Raw genomic sequence first — 23,738 nt, forward strand, 5'->3', positions numbered from 1 at the left:
GAGCAGTAACACCTCGGTGGCATCTGTAACGAACGTCGAAAAATGGTAATGGAGGAGGTGCGTCGACAGGAGGAAACAGCCCGACATGCTAGGGCCGTAGCGCTGGCCAAGCAGGGAGGAAAAGAGGAAACTCTCATGGAGTGAAATCTGGGGAATGGAGTCTAATAGACTAAGTTTCATCATCCGAGCGACATACATCGTGCTACCTTACCCAATAAATCTGCAGCTGTGGTTTGGAAAGGACCCATCCTGCCCCGTGAGCAGTCCCAGCAACACTCAAGCACATCTTGGTTGGTTGTAGGACTAGCCTTACTCAGGGCAGATACACATGGAGACACAACCAGGTCTAGCCAAGAAAGTTGAGCGCAAGAAGAAATCCATCAACGCTCAGTCTTTCACGAACCAAGAGGAGCGTCAGTAACCATCAGCATTTGTTCAGGAGGGAGACAAGCCGAGGACAAGCTCTTCAACCCCGGACCTGGGCCTGCTCAAGGTCACCAGGGATTGACAGATGCAAGTGGACTTGGATCAGAGGATCATTTTTACCACAGAGATCGTAACAACTACTCTGCGACCAGACCTCGTCCTTTGGTCTAACTCCCAAAAACTTGTGTACGTCATTGAGCTGACAGTACCATTGGTGTGTGGTTCTCCAGCTGCACCACAGCACACAGAAAGGCACTCCAGAGGGTCATTAATATGGCCCAAAAATCATTGGACATCCTCTTCCCTCCCTGAAGGACCTGTACAGCACTCACTGTCTCAAGAGGACACGCAGCATCCTACGGGCCTGCACACACCCAGGACACGGGGTGTTTGAGCTGCTGCCGTCTGGCAGGAGGTTCAGGCTGCTGAGGTCCCGGACAAACAGACTCAAGGACAGCTGTTACAACAGGACAACAGCCCTGATCAATGCTAACAGCTGACCTGATTGGCTACCTCCCTGGACTTTTTTTTTTTTTTTGGGGGGGGGTAACAACAATAACAATAATAATATTTATATTTATAACAAGGTGCAATAATGATTAATGTGCAATAATAACAGTGTGCAATACACATACACTTATTCTTCATTTTTTATTACTAAGTTAAGTTACTGAGTTGTGTTGTTTGTGTTGCGTTGTGATGTGTCGTATTGTGTCGTGTTGTACATAGTGCCGACGTGGGACATTTTTCCAATTTGTGAGATGTGGGAAGCCAGATCGGGCGACCCCCTTCCGGCTCGCGTCTCTGCTCTCTCCTATCTGTCCCTTTTGTCTTACTTCTCTCTATCACCATTTCTTTCCCTTTGAAGAAGTGAGGCTCCAAAAATATTAAAGAGGTAAGCATTACTTTTCAGTTGCAGTGAAGTGATAATGAAGAAAATAAATAGTAGAAAACTAAACAGAAGAAAGTAGACGAGAACCAATTTAACATAAACCAGTGACACACTCTGGGACCTGATCAACCCTGGCAGGGCCTCCTTGGATGAGGGTGTCTGGTGATAATGGCCGAAACACCCGATGAATCCAAGGTCCACTACTGACGATGTGTCCCAAATTTGAATATGATAATCTAGATCAGATCTCTAATTCCTAAACCTAACCAAGGAAGGAAAAAATGGCAGATTAGCTTGTGATAAAAGACCGAAGCACCCTGTGAAGTTTAGGCAACGATGTGTCCTGCTGGTGAAGTTTCTTGGCTGCCATCCCTCAAGATTTTCTCCATTTGAAGCGATGAATTATCAGGGACTGTAACATCTAGTCCTTTTTACTGAATCAGAATTAAGCTGTTTAATATGAAGCCTAAAAGTATTTTCCCCACATTTGTCACATGTAAAAACAACGTGATGGCCAAACCCGTGGCCACACTCTAAAGTCGGTAACTTTTGTATTTTCATCCTTCATTTGAACCTAGTAATACATTTTAGTTGCCAATAACTTTATTGATTGGTTTGGATACATTTGTTCTATTTGTAAGCGCGCACATTTAGTTTACTTATGTATTCATACCACTTCATTTCTTTGATTTTTGACTAACCTTTGTCTTTTTATTTCTTACCTGCCATCATCCCTGGGAGTTGCTGGACAAAAGATGGTAGCCAGGGTTTGAAACCATTAAATGCAAAGGAAGATAATTGGACCACACCACCACTTCCTGCTGAAGGGGAGAATGTGTGTTTTCTTTAATTTAAAAACAAAGTATTTGTATTTAATTAAATATTTGACTTTAGGGTTTAATGGGGGTTTTGATTTTCTTCTTTGGTGTTTAGTTTAACAAACTAGATTGTACTGCATCGTTTGTGATTTATGATTGTGTTTTGTTTGTTACCCCTCATGTGTCACAATGGTCTGATCAGCCATTATATATACCTTTGTATGTCATTTCATGTTTTAGGTCAGTTCTGTTTGTTTGTAGCAGTCATTTGGTTGTTAAGTTTGCAGTCTTTGCCTGAGTTCAGTTTTGTTTCTTTGACCTCTTTTATGAGCTCAACATTTATTACTCTTGTAAATATAATTTTTGGGGGTTAAATAAATGGAAACTATATTTTTCTAATAATTCCTGGGACTCCTCCTGTTTTTTCAACTCGGTCCATCACATCTAACCATCATTATTTTTTTCTGTGGTTTTCTTGTGTTGAACTCTGAAAAACGACATTTACTCTCTGCACGTGACTCCAACCAGCGTTAATCGATCAATAAATAAATCGATCACAGGCTGATCACAGCCGGCTGCTGCTGAGCGTCACGTCCCATCAGGGTGAAGGCTTCTGCTGATTTCTCCCTGTCTTCTGTCCCAGCAGAGAAATGACGCCCTCTGCTGGGATGAAGAAGAAACTGCAGCAGTGACTGCGCTCATGCAGCACAACAGGCTGCTTTTCAGATGAAAACGTTCCCTTTTGATAAAGCATGCAGTTAGGACAGGTGACCCTGACCCAGCCTACACATGATGCACTCAGTGTTTCTTCTTCACTCACCACTGTGCATGCAATCAATACTTATTATTAACCTTTGACTCTCTACCATGCTGTAGCTCATCACCGTTTCCATAGTGACACTGAAGCTTCCAGGAATCAACAGAGACTTCCACAGACTGTAGATAAAAGATGGAAACCGCAGGAATCCACAGCAATGCTTCTCTGAATGACATCATCAGTCCTTAGAGCGCCACTTCAGCTGGTTTAATGGACACAGCGCCGGCAGAGCGAACACTGCAGCGTGTCTGCTGTGGAAGACCTAAATGGACAGCCAGCCAATCAGAGAACCAGCTTGTGATGAGGTCTTCATGGACTCTCTCCTGGTTTGTTAGCTGTGCACGTTTACCTGTGTAAGTCTGACACCCACCTGTGCACATCTGGACTCTTCTTCTGTGGTTTTGTCCTTCCAGAAACATTTTTGACTTTGGAACAAAATGAGAGTGAAATCATTTCAGGTGCTGATGAAACCTGATGAACTCAAAGTGTTCAGGCTGACGAGCGACCGGCGGCTCCGTCAAACACATCATTACAACATCCACCTGCCCCCCACACTCAGCTGTTTTTCATCTGCAGTAACCTTCATGTGTCTCATGAAGCCGTGCAAAGCTTCGCCTTCTGACTGTGAAGCTCGTCAGTCACAGACCTTCCTCACAGACCCATTGCGTCCTGATTGGGAGGTTTTTATTGTTTTTGCAGAATCTTTGAGGCCCGAGGACTTCATGAGCCGTCAGCAGATTTACACAGGAAACTAAAAGTTTCATCTCTGTGAAAAACTACCTGTGAGAGGCAGGTTGTAGTGCTGCTGTAGTCTGACCTACGTGACTGCACGAATCCACGAGTTCAGTTTATTGTGTGAAATCAATCAAATCACACTTGTGAACGCTGAGCTCTGAGCTGTCATGACTGATCACATGTGTGTGATACCGTGTGTGTCCATTTCAGGAAGACAGAAACAAACTATAAGAAGGAGGATGATGTCACCTCCTGCAGGGATGGTGCACACGGCCTCAGAAACATCCACCACATGAGGTGCTGCTGTTACACTAATCTCAGCAGTGCAGGAAGTTACCTGTTAGTGACGCATGTATTTACAACCACTGGTAACTAAATGTGACGAAAGCAAGAAGACGTGCAGATTCACTGACACACATCTGAGTTTCAGGGGCTCTGACAGGCAGACGTTTGGCTCCCCTGACTGGATGGAAGAGAAATTTGTAAAACTCACCTGTGTTATCTACAGTACAGGTGAGAACGCCACCACACGGTCAGATTTGAGATTTTAAAAGCTTCCTATGAGCCCACAGAACTCCTTCTCAGTTGCCTGTATGTGTCAGCACACGCACACCTGGAGCCTGCAGGTTGGCCCCGCCCACACCTGCCGCTGTGGGTCCACACAGAGAACGGTTAGATTTTTGTTGCTGTCCTGGAAACAGACGTTTTCCAGTCAGCAGGTAACACAGATTTAATACTACGTCTATTCTGTGAGCTTTACTGGACGCTTGTTTTAAACAGACGATGATAAAGTGCTGAGAGTTCATCTGACTGAGACAGTAACACACACACAGCAGGAACATTACAGAGCTTTTATTCGGATGTGAAACAGAGCGCGCGGCTCTCAGGACATCACGCCTTTAGTCTGGATCTCTGAATGACATCGTGAGCTTTAAGAGCTCCAGATTTGTACTCCATTCCTTGCAACAACCAGACGACCATCGTTGGTCAGGGTCAGGCGCATCCTCCTGTTGTCGGGGTTAACGGTTCCAGAGCTCCAAACTGGTTTATCGTCCTGGGTGTACAGGACCAGGTTGGAATCCCCCTGCAGGAGGAGCCGCACAGGGTCTTTGCCGACTGTGGCTGTGGCCCAGATAGGAGACCACTTGTAGACGACAAAGTTGCCATCTTCCTGCAAAGTGGAAGCAAAGAGAGCGGATCAGTTTGAACTTTTATACTGTGAGCTAACAAATCATATGGACGACGATACGATTTGTTAAAACAAGGTAGAATAGCTGTGCAGCTATCAGCAAATCAGGTGTTAAGTCAATATTCAGATGTAATTGTCAGCGTCTGAGACTTCCCACTTCCCTTTATTTCTTTATTCCTAACTTCCTGATCTCTTTGTTTTGGTGAAATCTCGTCATTAGGGCTCTTTTATTCATAGATTCGTTTTATTGCCATTTTCTGAGGAAGGGTTTTCATAAACTTCACTAAAAAATCATTATCAAAAGAAAAGTTTTCTAGCCAGGAAAAAGTGGCCAGTAAAGCTGATCTCTTTCTATATCTGCACGTTAAAGACCAGCTTTCAACTTTTAATGTTATCAGCTGTGTTTTTGGGCCATGTAATCATAAACTGATGAGGACAAGGTCACATTTTCCCACCTGTACGATGGCTTTGAAGTTTTCATTTACACTGACGAGGGACTCGCCTTTACGCAGCTCCTGGTCAGTGCTGATGGAGTTCTTACTCATGATTCTAAAAGACAGAAGTTACAGTTATTTTCATTTAAGAGGCATTTTACAGATTTCAGTTCAAATCAGAAACTCTGTGAATTTTAATGCGTGTAAATGAGCCTGCACCATATTTCAGTTTATTTTACCAAAAGATCAAATGCCTGCAGCTACAAACCCCAGGCAAGATTAATTCTTACAGCTGCTGCATTTATGTACAAAGCTGTAACTCACCGGCTATGAACGCAGAAACGTCAGTGGGAGAATCAGATGCTGAATGTGCTGCAGCGACAGAGCAGAGCCTCATTTATACTGTTTGATAGCAGCAAAGGGTGATGGGAGGGGAGATGGGGACATCAAGAAAGTCAGGTTTTTTTATTCCTTCTTCCTTGGAAATTCTTTTAAAAGAATGTAAAATATGAGGAGATGTTACCTAGAATTACCTCTGACAACAGATTTCTTCATGCTGAAACCCACATGTCCACATACTTTTACACAGGACACTGAAAATCTTTCACACACTCTAAATTTACAGTACTGTGCAAAAGTTTGAGGCAGGTGAGAAAGAAAAGCTGTAAACAAAGAATGCTTTCAATAATGGAAGTGTTCATCGTGTATTTTCATCAGTCAACAAAATGCAGTAAATGAACAAAAGAGAAATCTAAATCAAATCAATACCTGGTGTGACCACCCTTTGCCTTCTTCTAAGTACATTTGCACACAGTTTTTGAAGAAACTCGGCTGGTGAGTTGATCCAGACATCTCAGAGAACTAAGCACAGATCTTCTGTGGATGTAGGCTTCCTCACATCCTTCATGTAATCCCAGACACACACAATGATGTTGAGATCAGGGCTCTGTGGGGGCCAGAGCATCACTTCCAGTACTTCTTGTTCTTCTTTACGCTGAAGATAGTTCTTAATGACTTTGGCTGTGTGTTTGGGGTCGTTGTCCTGCTGCAGAATACATTTGGCATTACCTTGGCCTCCAGTAACGCTGTGAGGAACCTTGGAGTCATTTTTGACCAGGACATGTCCTTCAACGCACATATTAAACAAATATGTAAGACTGCTTTCTTCCATTTGTGCAACATCTCTAAAGTTAGAAATATCCTGTCTCAGAGTGACGCTGAAAAACTAGTTCATGCATTTATTACTTCCAGGCTGGACGACTGTAATTCATTATTATCAGGAAGTCCTAAAAACTCCCTGAAAAGCCTTCAGCTAATCCAAAATGCTGCAGCAAGAGTCCTGACAGGGACTAGAAAGAGAGAGCAGATTTCTCCTGTTTTGGCTTCCTGTTAAATCCAGAATTCAAAATCCTGCTCCTCACATACAAGGTCTTAAATAATCAGGCCCCATCTTATCTTAATGACCTTGTAGTACCATATCACCCTATTAGAGCACTTCGCTCTCACACTGCAGGCCTACTTGTTGTTCCTAGAGTATTTAAAAGTAGAATGGGAGGCAGAGCCTTCAGTTTTCAGGCCCCTCTTCTGTGGAACCAGCTTCCAGTTTGGATTCAGGAGACAGACACTATCTCTACTTTTAAAACTTCAGAATCTCGCTTCTCAACTTCATATCCCATTAGCCTCAGTCAACACCCCTTCAACCCTACCCGCTCCAGTACCAAACGCAGCCCATACGCACGCCCATTGGACACCACCAAGAGGAGAGTCATCTTCTAGTGGTCTCTACTGCCTCCTCTCCTCTCATCCTGGGTTATCCCTGGTTCTGTCGGCACAACCCCCATATCTCCTGGTCATCGTGTCAGATCCTGGGCTGGGGTCCCCGCTGTTTACAAAACTGTTTCAACCCTGAGACCAGAATGGATCCTGCAAAACTACCCCCTTCAGAGCCCATTGATCTGGAGAAGATTCCTCAAGTCTTCCATGATCTCTCCGAGGTTCGGAGATACACTCTAACCTACCCCCGCTCACCCCTATGACCCCCTATATGTACCAAGACGCTGACAGGTTTTCTTAACCAGGGTGTTAATGTGACAGGGCCATGACAGGTCCTGAGTGATGTGGACACCCAGGTACTGGAAGCTGTCCACTCTCTCCACTGGTGCGCCACTGATGATTAGGGACTCACCTGTTTTGTAGCGAAGTCCACGATCAGGTCTGCTGATGTTTAGGAGGAGGTTGTTCTCCTGGCACCAGTTCTTCAGGTTCCTCATCTCCTCCAGGTCGGCCTTCTCGGTGGTGTCAGAGACCAGGCACACCACAACGGTGTCGTCAGCAAACTTGACAATGGAGCTGGTGTCTGATGCAGCTACACAGTCATAAGTGTACAGTGAATACAGCAGGGGGCTTAAAACACAGCCCTGAGGCACTCCAGTGCTGAGTGAGATGGAGGGGGAGACTTGTTCTCCCACCCTTACAGATTGGGGTCTGTCTGTGAGGAAGTTGAGGATCCACTGACACAGTGATGAGCTGAGTCCTAGATCCTTCATGTGAAAAGCTTTGAGGGAATTATTGTGCTGAATGCTGAACTGTAGTCCATGAACAGATAAGAGAGGAGCGAGCCAAAAACAGGAAACACCTATTTCTTATGAGGGTGGCAAAGGTTAAACATTGAAGAGTATATAAATGATGTTTTACACACATATTGCAATCGTGCTCATATGAGTTGTAACTCAGCCCTAAGAAGGTCAAAAGCTTCGTTCAGCGTGGCTGTCTGAACTGATATACTGCAGGGATGGCGTGGAGTGTAGTGAATGGATGCATAACAGGCTTACATACACAAACATCACATAGATTTATTTTCTAGGGTAAAGGTGGAACACATCTTGCTTTGTCTTTGCTTAGCAACTAGTGATGCAGAAGGTGTTAAAGATAAGCCATGAATAAGTCAACAGGAAACGTGTTGGGGTGAGACAGCTGAAACAAAAATGTTGCAGATAACGGAAACTTGTCGTAAACCCTGATAGACAAAAATTTTGGAGTGTGCTTTCTAGTGGAGATTTATGCTGATATGGTGATGGTGTATATCTTACCCTGGGTGGGTTTAATACAATTAAAAGTGTTGCTCACACACATAAAGAGCATTGAGATTAAGTAAATTAAGATTAAGTAAAGTTAATATAAAGGATAGAGCCCAGAACGGAATATTTTGAACCAACTTTGAATAATTAAGGGAACAATAGATGAACACAGTAGATTATTGAGGCGTAGCAGAGAGGGGCGTTTTGTTTTCTGACTTTACAGGAGAAGATTCCAGAACCAGAGCAAAACCACGGAGGGGTTGGTGAGAATCCAGAAACCAACCATCAGAAAGGGGAACTCAAAAGAAGCACAGAGAACCACAGCTCCAGGAAATGTGTTGCTTAGGAGACTAAAAGCTGGTTGGACACACGTTAAATGTGAGCATAAAAGTAATGAAGAGTAATGAGAAGGACTTTAGGAATAGTTTGCAGGATTTCTGTGTTATTTAAATTTCCCAAGAATAGTGTTAAGACCGGATATATGTTACCCGTAGAGGGGGTGAAAACAGTCTCCATATTCTGGAATATGTCAAATTAAAGATCGTTTTTTGAGCTTTGACCACTTTGAGCCGTGTCTTTCTTTGCCGTAAAGAATACAAAGAACTGGATTTAATACCCTGCTGTCTTGCAACATCTGATTAACAATGTCTTTCGTGACATGCTAGGCTGGTGGCCGTTGGCATATTTGGATTACATTTTGATCTACTCTGGTCCCAAGAAGACCATGTTAGTCATCTTAGGGTGGTGCTTAACAGACAGTTCGAACACCAGCTAGTCTGTGAGCTGGAGAAATGTGCCTGCCATCAAAGCTCCACCACCTTCTTCGGCTTCATTAACTCTTTGTGGCAATGATCGGACCGACAGTGCATATCGACGTGTTTGGGTTTCTTTATTTTGTTCAACAGCTCTTTTAGGTTCCGGCACAACTCGAGCCAGGAGTCTGCTCATCTCGCTGCTTCCTCCACTGCACACACTTCCCCGCCAGTTTCTGCCAACACTATATATAAGAAGAGAGTCACTAGTCTCACCGCACCACCCCTCCACTGCCAGCAGGCCAGAGACCACCCCCCTGCCACACTCTTCTATGGTTTACCCATGGATTCGCAGAAGGTTCAAGCTGTTGCTCAGTGGCTGCAACCAACTAGCCTCAAACAGCTGCAGGGGTTTCACTAACTTCTATCGGTGCTTTTGTGACATGTTCTATTTTCTTATTGACATTTCTTCCCAGGAGGCTTTGGGAAAATGGCGCACGTCACCCGAATGACTACTTCTTCCGTCTGAGAGTGATTGTGAGAAATTCTCTGTCTATCTTGGACTTAACTGGATTGTCATTCACTGGCAATGCTACACACCAGTCACCATGAGCTCCAGGCCTGTCTGTTTTTGTGATTTCAGAGTCTGTCACAGCTCCTAAGAATGGCGCTGTAACGGTCGCAAGGTAATGTGAAGGGGACCAGATGGGAGAAAACAACCACACGAGCCTTCAAACGCCTTTCAGAGCTCTGAATATGTTTGTCTTAAACAAATACAGAAGTTTAACACTCTCAACAGCGACACATCTAAAGACGAACAACCCAGCCTCTCAAAAAAACCCTCCTTAAATAGATGCCGGTCATACCACCACCAATAAAAGACTTCCCCCCGACACGGCCCAGCTGCAAAAAACCTATACGGTGAAATACTTCAGTTATTCTAACACACCTCACACATATCTGATTACAAACACACTCCAGCTAAATAATATACAAACTAACTAAATCAAATCAAACTGAAAGTTCAGCTGGGAAAGGCTCCAGCACCCCCACAACCCTGACAAGGATAAGTGGAGGAGAATGGATAGATGGCTGGAAAAATAACTGATCCAGTGTTCTGTGACCAGGATGGAAACTGCATTGTTCTTCCTCATTCCGAGGTTGTTGTCACACCTGCACTGCAGGTAAACTGCCTGGCTTAGTTTGAAGGATATCTCTGATTAACTGAAAAAGAAACATCAGTGCACAAAACTTCAGATGGCAAGTTTTCAAGGCTGCCAAAAACATCCTCATACTCAGCGTGACTGATTAGTATGATCAGAAACTTTGCCAAAAGAACAGAGTCGAACTCTGTCAGGTTGTAATACAAGACGTTTACTGCCAAGCAGTCCTGATTTGATAAACGAACATCACACCCTCAGTATATTCCTCCATGTCCACACAGTCCCCAGATGTTGTCTGAAAATGCTCCATGGTGTGCACTCCAAGCAGCCCATAGAATTGGAATAGCCTCCTGTGCCCATACTATAACGTCCACGACCACAGGTGGCTCTTTTCTCACTCTGGGCGTGTACACTGTGTTCATCAGCAAAGTGAGATGGTTGGAGCTTCCAGTGTGAGGTAAGGGGGCTGCAGTGTATTCATTGTTGATATTTGAATATACATGATTCCCTCTGTTTGCACACATAACACGCTGTTGCATGTTGAGAGCAAACAGACTTAAGCCTTGTTGAAACTCCTTGCAACGATGTGAAATGCATCTGTGATTTGAGGACAGTGCTGTAGTTCTCTCATCGCCTGCTTTACATCTGGACTCGGCAGAATTTGCACTGCAGTAATGATGCTTTGTAATAGCTCGCATGGTAGACAGAAAGGCCAGCATTTCACAGTCATCAATTCCACATCAGGAGACCAGGAGATGCCAGCAAATCAAAATATTTTCATAAAAGATGACCAAAAGAAGAATTTACTTTATTTACACTAAGCTTGGATACAGTAAACACATTGATGAACAGAGCAGAAACACAGGCTCTATGTTTGCTGCTTAGCAGACTGACTGATCAGCAGTGCACACAGCTTTAGGCAGACTTTACTTGATGTATCACTCCTCCACCTTATCCTGGTGGAAGAGTTTGTGTGACCGATTGATCCTTGGCTCTTTGTTATTGATAGAAATTTACCCCTGGTTGAGTTCGAACAGACTTGCATCGACTGGTTCAGTGCTTGTATGTTGGGGTTTACTCCAGTGAATGAAGGGGTCACTTTCCTGGTATTTGACTTGAGCACAGGTTCTGACTGTTGTCTGCACTTTAGATGCTAAACTTGACTTGTGTTCGGTTGTTGGAAGGAGCTTTGCAGTTTTGAAAGTCAAACTGATGTTAGTTTGGAGAACCAATGAAACCCCGCAACAATCTTAAGTATCTGGCTGTCAGTGTGAAACCGTTTGGACAAAGCTATCACCTTGATGCATCATCCAGGGAAGTAAATCCCAAAAAGTTGATTCTGTTCATCTGGATGTTTTCAGTGGGAGAAACATTTCGTCACTCATCCAAGTTCTTCAGTCTCAGCTGACTGCAGGTTTCCAACCTTACAAACAGGACATTTGCACAATGACTGAAACCAGCGAAGTGAAAGAACAATGGGCTGGGAGGTCAGTTCATCATGAATATGCAAATTTTCATGACCTTTGATCAACAACCACTGATCAAAGCTCACAACATTGTAAGATGGTGACAGATGTACCCTTAGGCCCCCTCCTCGATTCAGAGATGGTCTTTCCCTTTTCACGTAAATGGCCTCCTTGACTCCGCGCTCATTTCTCCCACTGAAAACGTTACGTCCAGATGAACAGAATCAACTTTTTGGGACAAAGCCGCCACTTCTGTCTGATTCACAGCTGAAGAATGAGGCTTCTCAGCATTGCCCTGTCACACCTGCCAGGTAAACGTATCAGTTTGAAGGATATTTGGTGATTTCCTGAAAGAGGGGAAACATCAGGGGAAACCCTCCAGAAAAATCAAAACCTTCCTCGTTGTCAGTGTGACTGACAATTTAGCTTCTAACACCAATTTCAAACACCTGTGTAGACACCTGTGGGTGTGAGTGCTCGTGTTTATAAGGTTTCTCCATTCGAGTTTTTACAGTAGGTAGGTGCAGGGAGCCACAGCCCTGCCCCCCAGGACATGAAGCCTGCATAGAGGAGGCCCCACACATCTAGAGCCCCCCACAGCCTCAGGAGGACCACCACAGGGGCAATCACAGCACCCACTCAGAAAAGAGCAAAGGAGAGCCCAGCAGCCATGGTGCAGAAGCCACTGGAGGCTGTAGCAACGAGGCTACGCAAGAGAAACGAGCACTGGCACAGACCCCCACCCCTGAAGCCCTGCTACATTAGGCTGCCAGAAAAACACCACCCAAGAGCTACCAGACCCCATCCAGGTCAGTGTGACACCACACACCCCAAGCCCATTAACTCCCCCCCCCCCAATATCAACTACAAAAAGCAAAGGTACGGCAAAACTATGGTGATGGAGACTAATATGGTAAATGGTCTGTATTTGTATAGCGCTTTACTAGTCCCTAAGGACCCCAAAGCGCTTTACACAACCTGTCATCCACCCATTCACACACTGGTGATGGCAGCTACATTGTAGCCACAGCCACCCTGGGGCGCACTGACAGAGGCGAGGCTGCCGGACACTGGCGCCACCGGGCCCTCTGACCACCACCAGTAGGCAACGGGTGAAGTGTCTTGCCCAAGGACACGACGACCGAGACTGACCGAGCCGGGGCTCGAACCGGCAACCTTCCGATTACAAGGCGAACTCCCAACTCTTGAGCCACGATCGCCCCATATTAATAAATTGATTACAACAAACAGTAATTGTCACTGAACTCTTTTTATTTACAGGCATTTTTAACATGTATGAACATAACGCGAACAATTTTACATGGATATTTATTTGATGAGAAGAAAGTAAATAACAATAACTATAAAACAAGAATATTTATAATGCATCAACAACAATCCAGCCTGGGATCCTCCCGGTTAAAAACACGGTCCAGGACTGGACACTCAGGCTAATCCTGCAGGGTCTGGTTCAGGAAAAGGTGGCGAACAACACAAACAGTTTTAGTAGAAAGGTGTGATTCCAATTAGTTGAAGAGATCAAAGCATTATTCAGATTATTAAGCTTAAGTAAAATATACTAATACGCTGTGAAAAGACTTAAATGTTATAGACTTCATCTGTGTAACCAAGCTTTTTTGTGAACTCAAAAATAAGCCTGTTTTCAGCTTTGTGACCTTTTTACGGCCCATCTAGGCACACAGATAAGTGGCAGGATCAAATGAATAATAGAAAATAAATAGAAAATGTTCTCCTATAAGTTTCAAAAAGATTTCATTTACATATTTTATATAATACAGTAAATGTGTTGGAATGACCGGAGACATGGAAGACACGTACATGGGTATTTGTGTGGACGTAGCCTAATGCTCTCCAAATTCAGGGGCAGCAATCTTCGAAGGACCCGACCCACCTGGTCCACGTAGGACGGGTCCTTCAAAGGCCGGGTAGGTACATCTACAAAAAAATGTAATAAAAGGCAGGCTTAACTCTGAGTATGGTGGTCTGGAATAAAAGACAGGAACAAAGTGGTTCTGAAAATATATTTTTTCATTTTCATTGTTACCTCAGTATTGGTATGGAAATCCAGTAGAGGAATTGAATGGGGTAAAGTGTTTTGGGGAAAACATTTAAAAATTCAATGTATTTTTTGGGAGAAAATGGCTGTAGGCTTAAAGGCCCCTGTGAGTGTTTAAAAAGTATTTGAAATTGTGGGGGAAAATTGAGGCCAGTAAAATTAATGAGTGCTCACTGTAATTAAAATACTTTAATCTAAGAAGATTCTGTGGTAGCACATGTGCTTAAAGCTGTTATCATAATTAGCAGCAAAGTGAGGTAAATGTATGTCTTTTGTTCGTTGTTGTTCTTTGCTGTGTCTTTCTGCCTTTTTCTTTGCCTAAAGAATTCACACAACCTCCGGTAAACTGAAAGTGAGTGCTAGAGCACAGAAGAAAAGAGAAGAGGTAGTAATCTCGGGTCTATTCAACAGAGTGCGACACCGTGTGTGCAAAAGAGGGTATTACAACTAAGAAGGGGAAAAAAGGACTGAGTTATTTACATTCTAGAATAATAAAAGCTTGAATAAACAGTGTTTATCGTGCCGCTTTTAGACTAGTGAATATGTTTTATTCTTTATCTCAAAATGCCCATAAAAGACCCGGAAGAACGTCTGAGGAAATCTCAGAGGTATGAGCCAGTTACCATTCCGAGTGATATGCCGCCCATCCAGGCACCTGAACACCAAATGGACATAAGACCACCTACATGGAGTGAAGTGGAGAAGGTAGTGAAGCAGGCAAGTGCAGCATCGGCCCCAGGACCTAATGGCATCTCATATAGGCTCTATAAAAACACCCCACGAGTGCTCAAATACCTGTGGAAGCTGATGAAGGTAGTGTGGCAGAAAGGAATGATTCCAAGGGCTTTGCGAAGAGCAGAAGGTGTTCTGATCCCTAAGGAGAAGAACTCCTCATCCGTCAGCCAGTTTTGCCAGATCGTCCTGCTGAACATAGATGGAAAGATCTTCTTCAGTGTCTTGGCCCAAAGACTATCTACTTTCCTGCAAAGAAACAACTATGTTGACACATCAGTGCAGAAGGCCGCCATCCGGGGCTTCTCGGGATGTCTGGAGCACACCAGCATCATCTGGCACCAGATTGAGGCTACCAAGAAAGAACAAAGAGCCCTTCACGTGGTCTTTTTAGACCTTGCCAACGCCTTTGGGTCAGTTCCGCATGAGATCTTATGGAAGGCCATCAACTATTTCAGCGTACCAAACCACATCACAGGACTGGTCAAGACCTACTTTCAGGATTTACAGTTTTGTGTGACAGCTGAGAACACCACCACAGCCTGGCAGCACCTGGGAATCAGAGTTATGGCAGGCTGCACGATTTCCCCTCTGGCATTTATCATGGCAATGGAGTCGGTCATGCGGGCATCTCGGCGGGTAGAGGGAGGTGAGAGACTCTTCTCTTCTCTTTTTCCTGTAGCCGAGATGGGAATTCGGGAGGAGGAGACGAGAACGGCATGGAGAGATGCACGAGGGTTATCATAATACAAGTGAGAGACTCAGCTAGTGTTTACTGAGCTCCACTGGCACAAAAGAGTGTGTGAGTAGAAAGTAACAGTGTGAAAGCTTAGCAACAGAGTGTCAGTGAAGTAACTCTTTCCAACGGTTGCACCACCGCGGAGAGAACCTTTCCAGCTGCGACCGCTGAGGCTCAAGGTTAGCACGGACTGCTTAGCTGCGCGATGGAAGCAGCTATTATACACGGTCAGAGAGCTGTACAGTGACTGGCTAACGCGCCGCAGCAGAGGCAGCATTGTGTCCGCAGGGAGAGCGGAGATTGGATTCTGTTTGGGACTGGTGAGCAGCGACTTACCGAGGCACTGAACTGTAAGTTAGACTTTTTGTGCTATTACCAAGGAGAGGAGGAGTTTCGCCATTGCACTGTGTGAGCGACAAACAGGTCTGCAACAACTGTGAATGTGAGTATTGTGTTTTTAGTGTATTCATATAACATATTTGGGATGATGTATTTGTGAAATAACCACCAAGAGGTGACAACTTGAGTTTGAGTCATTTAATATCATTTCAAAGAGACTTCTTTCATTTCCAAAGTATATTTCATTTGTTTAAGGAACTGGAACATCATTTGAGTTCAAGAGTGTGTGTTGTACATTATTTTTCCTGCCCTTACGTTCAGTAAACATTCCATTTTGTGTTAAAGAGTTGTCTGGGGCCGTTTCTTTTACTACTGGTTAAGTCTAACCTGCAGGCAAGGGGTTTACTGTTAGTTTCCCTGATTCCTGTCTATACCAGAACCATTTGTGGCATCTGGGCTGTAACGAACCTAACACCCCGCCTTGGGGGTCGAAACTGAGGTAAGTGGGTTTAGATTCAGTATAATGGGTGGGGTGCTACACTCCCATTAGAGCCTACATGGACGACATGACCATCATTACAACAACAAAACCATATACGAGGCGATTGCTACAGAAGCTCCAGGAAAACATTGAATGGGCAAGAATGGAGTTTAAGCCAAGTAAATCTCGCAGCATCTCCATCATAAAAGGAAAACTGACAGCCGAGCAATTCTATATCAGTGGAGAACCAATTCCAACAGTCTTCGAGAAGCCCATAAAGAGCCTGTGACGGTGGTATAATGCAGACCTCAATGATACGTGGCAATTAGAACAACTAAGACAGAACTTGGCTAATGACCTCAGGCGGATTATTAACACTGCACTCCCAGGGAAACTGAAGCTCTGGTGCTTCCAGTTTGGGTTATTACCCAGACTACTGTGGCCGTTGACAATGTACGAGGTCTCGCTCAATCACGCCAATCGACTAGAGAGGCTGGTGAGCTCCTACGTTAAGAAGTGGCTCGGACTTCCCAAGTGCCTCAGCAGCGTAGGACTCTACAGCAACGGGATACTTGCATTGCCTATCCCTAGCCTGGCTGAGGAGTTTAAATGTGCAAAAGTGAGGCTTGAGATGTCACTCACGGACTCCCAGGACCCCATAGTGAGAGTCGCTGCTCCCACCCTAGCAACGGGGAGGAAGTAGACCCCGGCCACATCTGTGCTGCAGGCCAAATCTGCTCTTCGCCACTGTGACGAAGTCACGTCCAACAGGGCAGAGGAGGATTTGGTCTTGGAGCAGTAACACCTCGGTGGCATCTGTAACGAACGTCGAAAAATGGTAATGGAGGAGGTGCGTCGACAGGAGGAAACAGCCCGACATGCTAGGGCCGTAGCGCTGGCCGAGCAGGGAGGAAAAGAGGAAACTCTCATGGAGTGAAATCTGGGGAATGGAGTCTAATAGACTAAGTTTCATCATCCGAGCGACATACATCGTGCTACCTTACCCAATAAATCTGCAGCTGTGGTTTGGAAAGAACCCATCCTGCCCCGTGAGCAGTCCCAGCAACACTCAAGCACATCTTGGTTGGTTGTAGGACTAGCCTTACTCAGGGCAGATACACATGGAGACACAACCAGGTCTAGCCAAGAAAGTTGAGCGCAAGAAGAAATCCATCAACGCTCAGTCTTTCACGAACCAAGAGGAGCGTCAGTAGCCATCAGCATTTGTTCAGGAGGGAGACAAGCCGAGGACAAGCTCTTCAACCCCGGACCTGGGCCTGCTCAAGGTCACCAGGGATTGACAGATGCAAGTGGACTTGGATCAGAGGATCATTTTTACCACAGAGATCGTAACAACTACTCTGCGACCAGACCTCGTCCTTTGGTCTAACTCCCAAAAACTTGTGTACGTCATTGAGCTGACAGTACCATTGGTGTGTGGTTCTCCAGCTGCACCACAGCACACAGAAAGGCACTCCAGAGGGTCATTAATATGGCCCAAAAATCATTGGACATCCTCTTCCCTCCCTGAAGGACCTGTACAGCACTCGCTGTCTCAAGAGGACACGCAGCATCCTACGGGCCTGCACACACCCAGGACACGAGGTGTTTGAGCTGCTGCCGTCTGGCAGGAGGTTCAGGCTGCTGAGGTCCCGGACAAACAGACTCAAGGACAGCTGTTACAACAGGACAACAGCCCTGATCAATGCTAACAGCTGACCTGATTGGCTACCTCCCTGGACTTTTTTTTTTTTTTTTTGGGGGGGGGTAACAACAATAACAATAATAATATTTATATTTATAACAAGGTGCAATAATGATTAATGTGCAATAATAACAGTGTGCAATACACATACACTTATTCTTCATTTTTTATTACTAAGTTAAGTTACTGAGTTGTGTTGTTTGTGTTGCGTTGTGATGTGTCGTATTGTGTCGTGTTGTACATAGTGCCGACGTGGGACATTTTTCCAATTTGTGAGATGTGGGAAGCCAGATCGGGCGACCCCCTTCCGGCTCGCGTCTCTGCTCTCTCCTATCTGTCCCTTTTGTCTTACTTCTCTCTATCACCATTTCTTTCCCTTTGAAGAAGTGAGGCTCCAAAAATATTAAAGAGGTAAGCATTACTTTTCAGTTGCAGTGAATTGATAATGAAGAAAATAAATAGTAGAAAACTAAACAGAAGAAAGTAGACGAGAACCAATTTAACATAAACCAGTGACACACTCTGGGACCTGATCAACCCTGGCAGGGCCTCCTTGGATGAGGGTGTCTGGTGATAATGGCCGAAACACCCGATGAATCCAAGGTCCACTACTGACGATGTGTCCCAAATTTGAATATGATAATCTAGATCAGATCTCTAATTCCTAAACCTAACCAAGGAAGGAAAAAATGGCAGATTAGCTTGTGATAAAAGACCGAAGCACCCTGTGAAGTTTAGGCAACGATGTGTCCTGCTGGTGAAGTTTCTTGGCTGCCATCCCTCAAGATTTTCTCCATTTGAAGCGATGAATTATCAGGGACTGTAACATCTAGTCCTTTTTACTGAATCAGAATTAAGCTGTTTAATATGAAGCCTAAAAGTATTTTCCCCACATTTGTCACATGTAAAAACAACGTGATGGCCAAACCCGTGGCCACACTCTAAAGTCGGTAACTTTTGTATTTTCATCCTTCATTTGAACCTAGTAATACATTTTAGTTGCCAATAACTTTATTGATTGGTTTGGATACATTTGTTCTATTTGTAAGCGCGCACATTTAGTTTACTTATGTATTCATACTACTTCATTTCTTTGATTTTTGACTAACCTTTGTCTTTTTATTTCTTACCTGCCATCATCCCTGGGAGTTGCTGGACAAAAGATGGTAGCCAGGGTTTGAAACCATTAAATGCAAAGGAAGATAACTGGACCACACCACCACTTCCTGCTGAAGGGGGGAATGTGTGTTTTCTTTAATTTAAAAACAAAGTATTTGTATTTAATTAAATATTTGACTTTAGGGTTTAATGGGGGTTTTGATTTTCTTCTTTGGTGTTTAATTTAACAAACTAGATTGTACTGCATCGTTTGTGATTTATGATTGTGTTTTGTTTGTTACCCCTCATGTGTCACAATGGTCTGATCAGCCATTATATATACCTTTGTATGTCATTTCATGTTTTAGGTCAGTTCTGTTTGTTTGTAGCAGTCATTTGGTTGTTAAGTTTGCAGTCTTTGCCTGAGTTCAGTTTTGTTTCTTTGACCTCTTTTATGAGCTCAACATTTATTACTCTTGTAAATATAATTTTTGGGGGTTAAATAAATGGAAACTATATTTTTCTAATAATTCCTGGGACTCCTCCTGTTTTTTCAACTCGGTCCATCACATCTAACCATCTTTTTTTTTTTCTGTGGTTTTCTTGTGTTGAACTCTGAAAAACGACATTTACTCTCTGCACGTGACTCCAACCAGCGTTAATCGATCAATAAATAAATCGATCACAGGCTGATCACAGCCGGCTGCTGCTGAGCGTCACGTCCCATCAGGATGAAGGCTTCTGCTGATTTCTCCCTGTCTTCTGTCCCAGCAGAGAAATGACGCCCTCTGCTGGGATGAAGAAGAAACTGCAGCAGTGACTGCGCTCATGCAGCACAACAGGCTGCTTTTCAGATGAAAACGTTCCCTTTTGATAAAGCATGCAGTTAGGACAGGTGACCCTGACCCAGCCTACACATGATGCACTCAGTGTTTCTTCTTCACTCACCACTGTGCATGCAATCAATACTTATTATTAACCTTTGACTCTCTACCATGCTGTAGCTCATCACCGTTTCCATAGTGACACTGAAGCTTCCAGGAATCAACAGAGACTTCCACAGACTGTAGATAAAAGATGGAAACCGCAGGAATCCACAGCAATGCTTCTCTGAATGACATCATCAGTCCTTAGAGCGCCACTTCAGCTGGTTTAATGGACACAGCGCCGGCAGAGCGAACACTGCAGCGTGTCTGCTGTGGAAGACCTAAATGGACAGCCAGCCAATCAGAGAACCAGCTTGTGATGAGGTCTTCATGGACTCTCTCCTGGTTTGTTAGCTGTGCACGTTTACCTGTGTAAGTCTGACACCCACCTGTGCACATCTGGACTCTTCTTCTGTGGTTTTGTCCTTCCAGAAACATTTTTGACTTTGGAACAAAATGAAAGTGAAATCATTTCAGGTGCTGATGAAACCTGATGAACTCAAAGTGTTCAGGCTGACGAGCGACCGGCGGCTCCGTCAAACACATCATTACAACATCCACCTGCCCCCCACACTCAGCTGTTTTTCATCTGCAGTAACCTTCATGTGTCTCATGAAGCCGTGCAAAGCTTCGCCTTCTGACTGTGAAGCTCGTCAGTCACAGACCTTCCTCACAGACCCATTGCGTCCTGATTGGGAGGTTTTTATTGTTTTTGCAGAATCTTTGAGGCCCGAGGACTTCATGAGCCGTCAGCAGATTTACACAGGAAACTAAAAGTTTCATCTCTGTGAAAAACTACCTGTGAGAGGCAGGTTGTAGTGCTGCTGTAGTCTGACCTACGTGACTGCACGAATCCACGAGTTCAGTTTATTGTGTGAAATCAATCAAATCACACTTGTGAACGCTGAGCTCTGAGCTGTCATGACTGATCACATGTGTGTGATACCGTGTGTGTGATCACATGTGTGTGATACCGTGTGTGTGATCACATGTGTGTGATACCGTGTGTGTCCTTTTCAGGAAGACAGAAACAAACTATAAGAAGGAGGATGATGTCACCTCCTGCAGGGATGGTGCACACGGCCTCAGAAACATCCACCACATGAGGTGCTGCTGTTACACTAATCTCAGCAGTGCAGGAAGTTACCTGTTAGTGACGCATGTATTTACAACCACTGGTAACTAAATGTGACGAAAGCAAGAAGACGTGCAGATTCACTGACACACATCTGAGTTTCAGGGGCTCTGACAGGCAGACGTTTGGCTCCCCTGACTGGATGGAAGAGAAATTTGTAAAACTCACCTGTGTTATCTACAGTACAGGTGAGAACGCCACCACACGGTCAGATTTGAGATTTTAAAAGCTTCCTATGAGCCCACAGAACTCCTTCTCAGTTGCCTGTATGTGTCAGCACACGCACACCTGGAGCCTGCAGGTTGGCCCCGCCCACACCTGCCGCTGTGGGTCCACACAGAGAACAGTTAGATTTTTGTTGCTGTCCTGGAAACAGACGTTTTCCAGTCAGCAGGTAACACAGATTTAATACTACGTCTATTCTGTGAGCTTTACTGGACGCTTGTTTTAAACAGACGATGATAAAGTGCTGAGAGTTCATCTGACTGAGACAGTAACACACACACAGCAGGAACATTACAGAGCTTTTATTCGGATGTGAAACAGAGCGCGCGGCTCTCAGGACATCACGCCTTTAGTCTGGATCTCTGAATGACATCGTGAGCTTTAAGAGCTCCAGATTTGTACTCCATTCCTTGCAACAACCAGACGACCATCGTTGGTCAGGGTCAGGCGCATCCTCCTGTTGTCGGGGTTAACGGTTCCAGAGCTCCAAACTGGTTTATCGTCCTGGGTGTACAGGACCAGGTTGGAATCCCCCTGCAGGAGGAACGGCACAGGGTCTTTGCCGACTGTGGCTGTGGCCCAGATAGGAGACAACTTGTAGACGACAAAGTTGCCATCTTCCTGCAAAGTGGAAGCAAAGAGAGCGGATCAGTTTGAACTTTTATACTGTGAGCTAACAAATCATATGGACGACGATACGATTTGTTAAAACAAGGTAGAATAGCTGTGCAGCTATCAGCAAATCAGGTGTTAAGTCAATATTCAGATGTAATTGTCAGCGTCTGAGACTTCCCACTTCCCTTTATTTCTTTATTCCTAACTTCCTGATCTCTTTGTTTTGGTGAAATCTCGTCATTAGGGCTCTTTTATTCATAGATTCGTTTTATTGCCATTTTCTGAGGAAGGGTTTTCATAAACTTCACTAAAAAATCATTATCAAAAGAAAAGTTTTCTAGCCAGGAAAAAGTGGCCAGTAAAGCTGATCTCTTTCTATATCTGCACGTTAAAGACCAGCTTTCAACTTTTAATGTTATCAGCTGTGTTTTTGGGCCATGTAATCATAAACTGATGAGGACAAGGTCACATTTTCCCACCTGTACGATGGCTTTGAAGTTTTCATTTACACTGACGAGGGACTCGCCTTTACGCAGCTCCTGGTCAGTGCTGATGGAGTTCTTACTCATGATTCTAAAAGACAGAAGTTACAGTTATTTTCATTTAAGAGGCATTTTACAGATTTCAGTTCAAATCAGAAACTCTGTGAATTTTAATGCGTGTAAATGAGCCTGCACCATATTTCAGTTTATTTTACCAAAAGATCAAATGCCTGCAGCTACAAACCCCAGGCAAGATTAATTCTTACAGCTGCTGCATTTATGTACAAAGCTGTGACTCACCGGCTATGAACGCAGAAACGTCAGTGGGAGAATCAGATGCTGAATGTGCTGCAGCGACAGAGCAGAGCCTCATTTATACTGTTTGATAGCAGCAAAGGGTGATGGGAGGGGAGATGGGGACATCAAGAAGTCAGGTTTTTTTATTCCTTCTTCCTTGGAAATTCTTTTAAAAGAATGTAAAATATGAGGAGATGTTACCTAGAATTACCTCTGACAACAGATTTCTTCATGCTGAAACCCACATGTCCACATACTTTTACACAGGACACTGAAAATCTTTCACACACTCTAAATTTACAGTACTGTGCAAAAGTTTGAGGCAGGTGAGAAAGAAAAGCTGTAAACAAAGAATGCTTTCAATAATGGAAGTGTTCATCGTGTATTTTCATCAGTCAACAAAATGCAGTAAATGAACAAAAGAGAAATCTAAATCAAATCAATACCTGGTGTGACCACCCTTTGCCTTCTTCTAAGTACATTTGCACACAGTTTTTGAAGAAACTCGGCAGGTGAGTTGATCCAGACATCTCAGAGAACTAAGCACAGATCTTCTGTGGATGTAGGCTTCCTCACATCCTTCATGTAATCCCAGACACACACAATGATGTTGAGATCAGGGCTCTGTGGGGGCCAGAGCATCACTTCCAGTACTTCTTGTTCTTCTTTACGCTGAAGATAGTTCTTAATGACTTTGGCTGTGTGTTTGGGGTCGTTGTCCTGCTGCAGAATACATTTGGCATTACCTTGGCCTCCAGTAACGCTGTGAGGAACCTTGGAGTCATTTTTGACCAGGACATGTCCTTCAACGCACATATTAAACAAATATGTAAGACTGCTTTCTTCCATTTGTGCAACATCTCTAAAGTTAGAAATATCCTGTCTCAGAGTGACGCTGAAAAACTAGTTCATGCATTTATTACTTCCAGGCTGGACGACTGTAATTCATTATTATCAGGAAGTCCTAAAAACTCCCTGAAAAGCCTTCAGTTAATCCAAAATGCTGCAGCAAGAGTCCTGACAGGGACTAGAAAGAGAGAGCAGATTTCTCCTGTTTTGGCTTCCTGTTAAATCCAGAATTCAAAATCCTGCTCCTCACATACAAGGTCTTAAATAAT

The 23,738-nt window shown here is 44.2% G+C and overlaps 2 protein-coding genes across 2 annotated transcripts; both read right to left on the bottom strand.

Annotated features, from left to right (window-relative positions):
* Positions 1-4,542: 4,542 nt before the first annotated feature.
* LOC146375443 (B-type lectin plumieribetin-like) lies at positions 4,543-5,818 on the bottom strand. The gene is made up of 3 exons (XM_084949187.1): positions 5,636-5,818; positions 5,333-5,426; positions 4,543-4,859 (listed from the first exon to the last, which is right to left on the bottom strand). Exons 2-3 carry the CDS (start codon positions 5,420-5,422, stop codon positions 4,620-4,622), a joined length of 330 nt encoding a protein of 109 aa, XP_084805313.1. The 5' UTR covers positions 5,423-5,426; positions 5,636-5,818; the 3' UTR covers positions 4,543-4,619.
* Positions 5,819-21,530: 15,712 nt separating this feature from the next.
* On the bottom strand, positions 21,531-22,698 carry LOC146375444 (B-type lectin plumieribetin-like). The gene is made up of 3 exons (XM_084949559.1): positions 22,624-22,698; positions 22,321-22,414; positions 21,531-21,847 (listed from the first exon to the last, which is right to left on the bottom strand). Exons 2-3 carry the CDS (start codon positions 22,408-22,410, stop codon positions 21,608-21,610), a joined length of 330 nt encoding a protein of 109 aa, XP_084805685.1. The 5' UTR covers positions 22,411-22,414; positions 22,624-22,698; the 3' UTR covers positions 21,531-21,607.
* Positions 22,699-23,738: the final 1,040 nt, after the last annotated feature.

This window comes from Perissodus microlepis, chromosome 13 (assembly GCF_051167445.1).
Source record: "Perissodus microlepis isolate ML-2025 ecotype Zambia chromosome 13, ASM5116744v1, whole genome shotgun sequence".
Classification (NCBI taxonomy): Eukaryota; Metazoa; Chordata; class Actinopteri; order Cichliformes; family Cichlidae; genus Perissodus; species Perissodus microlepis.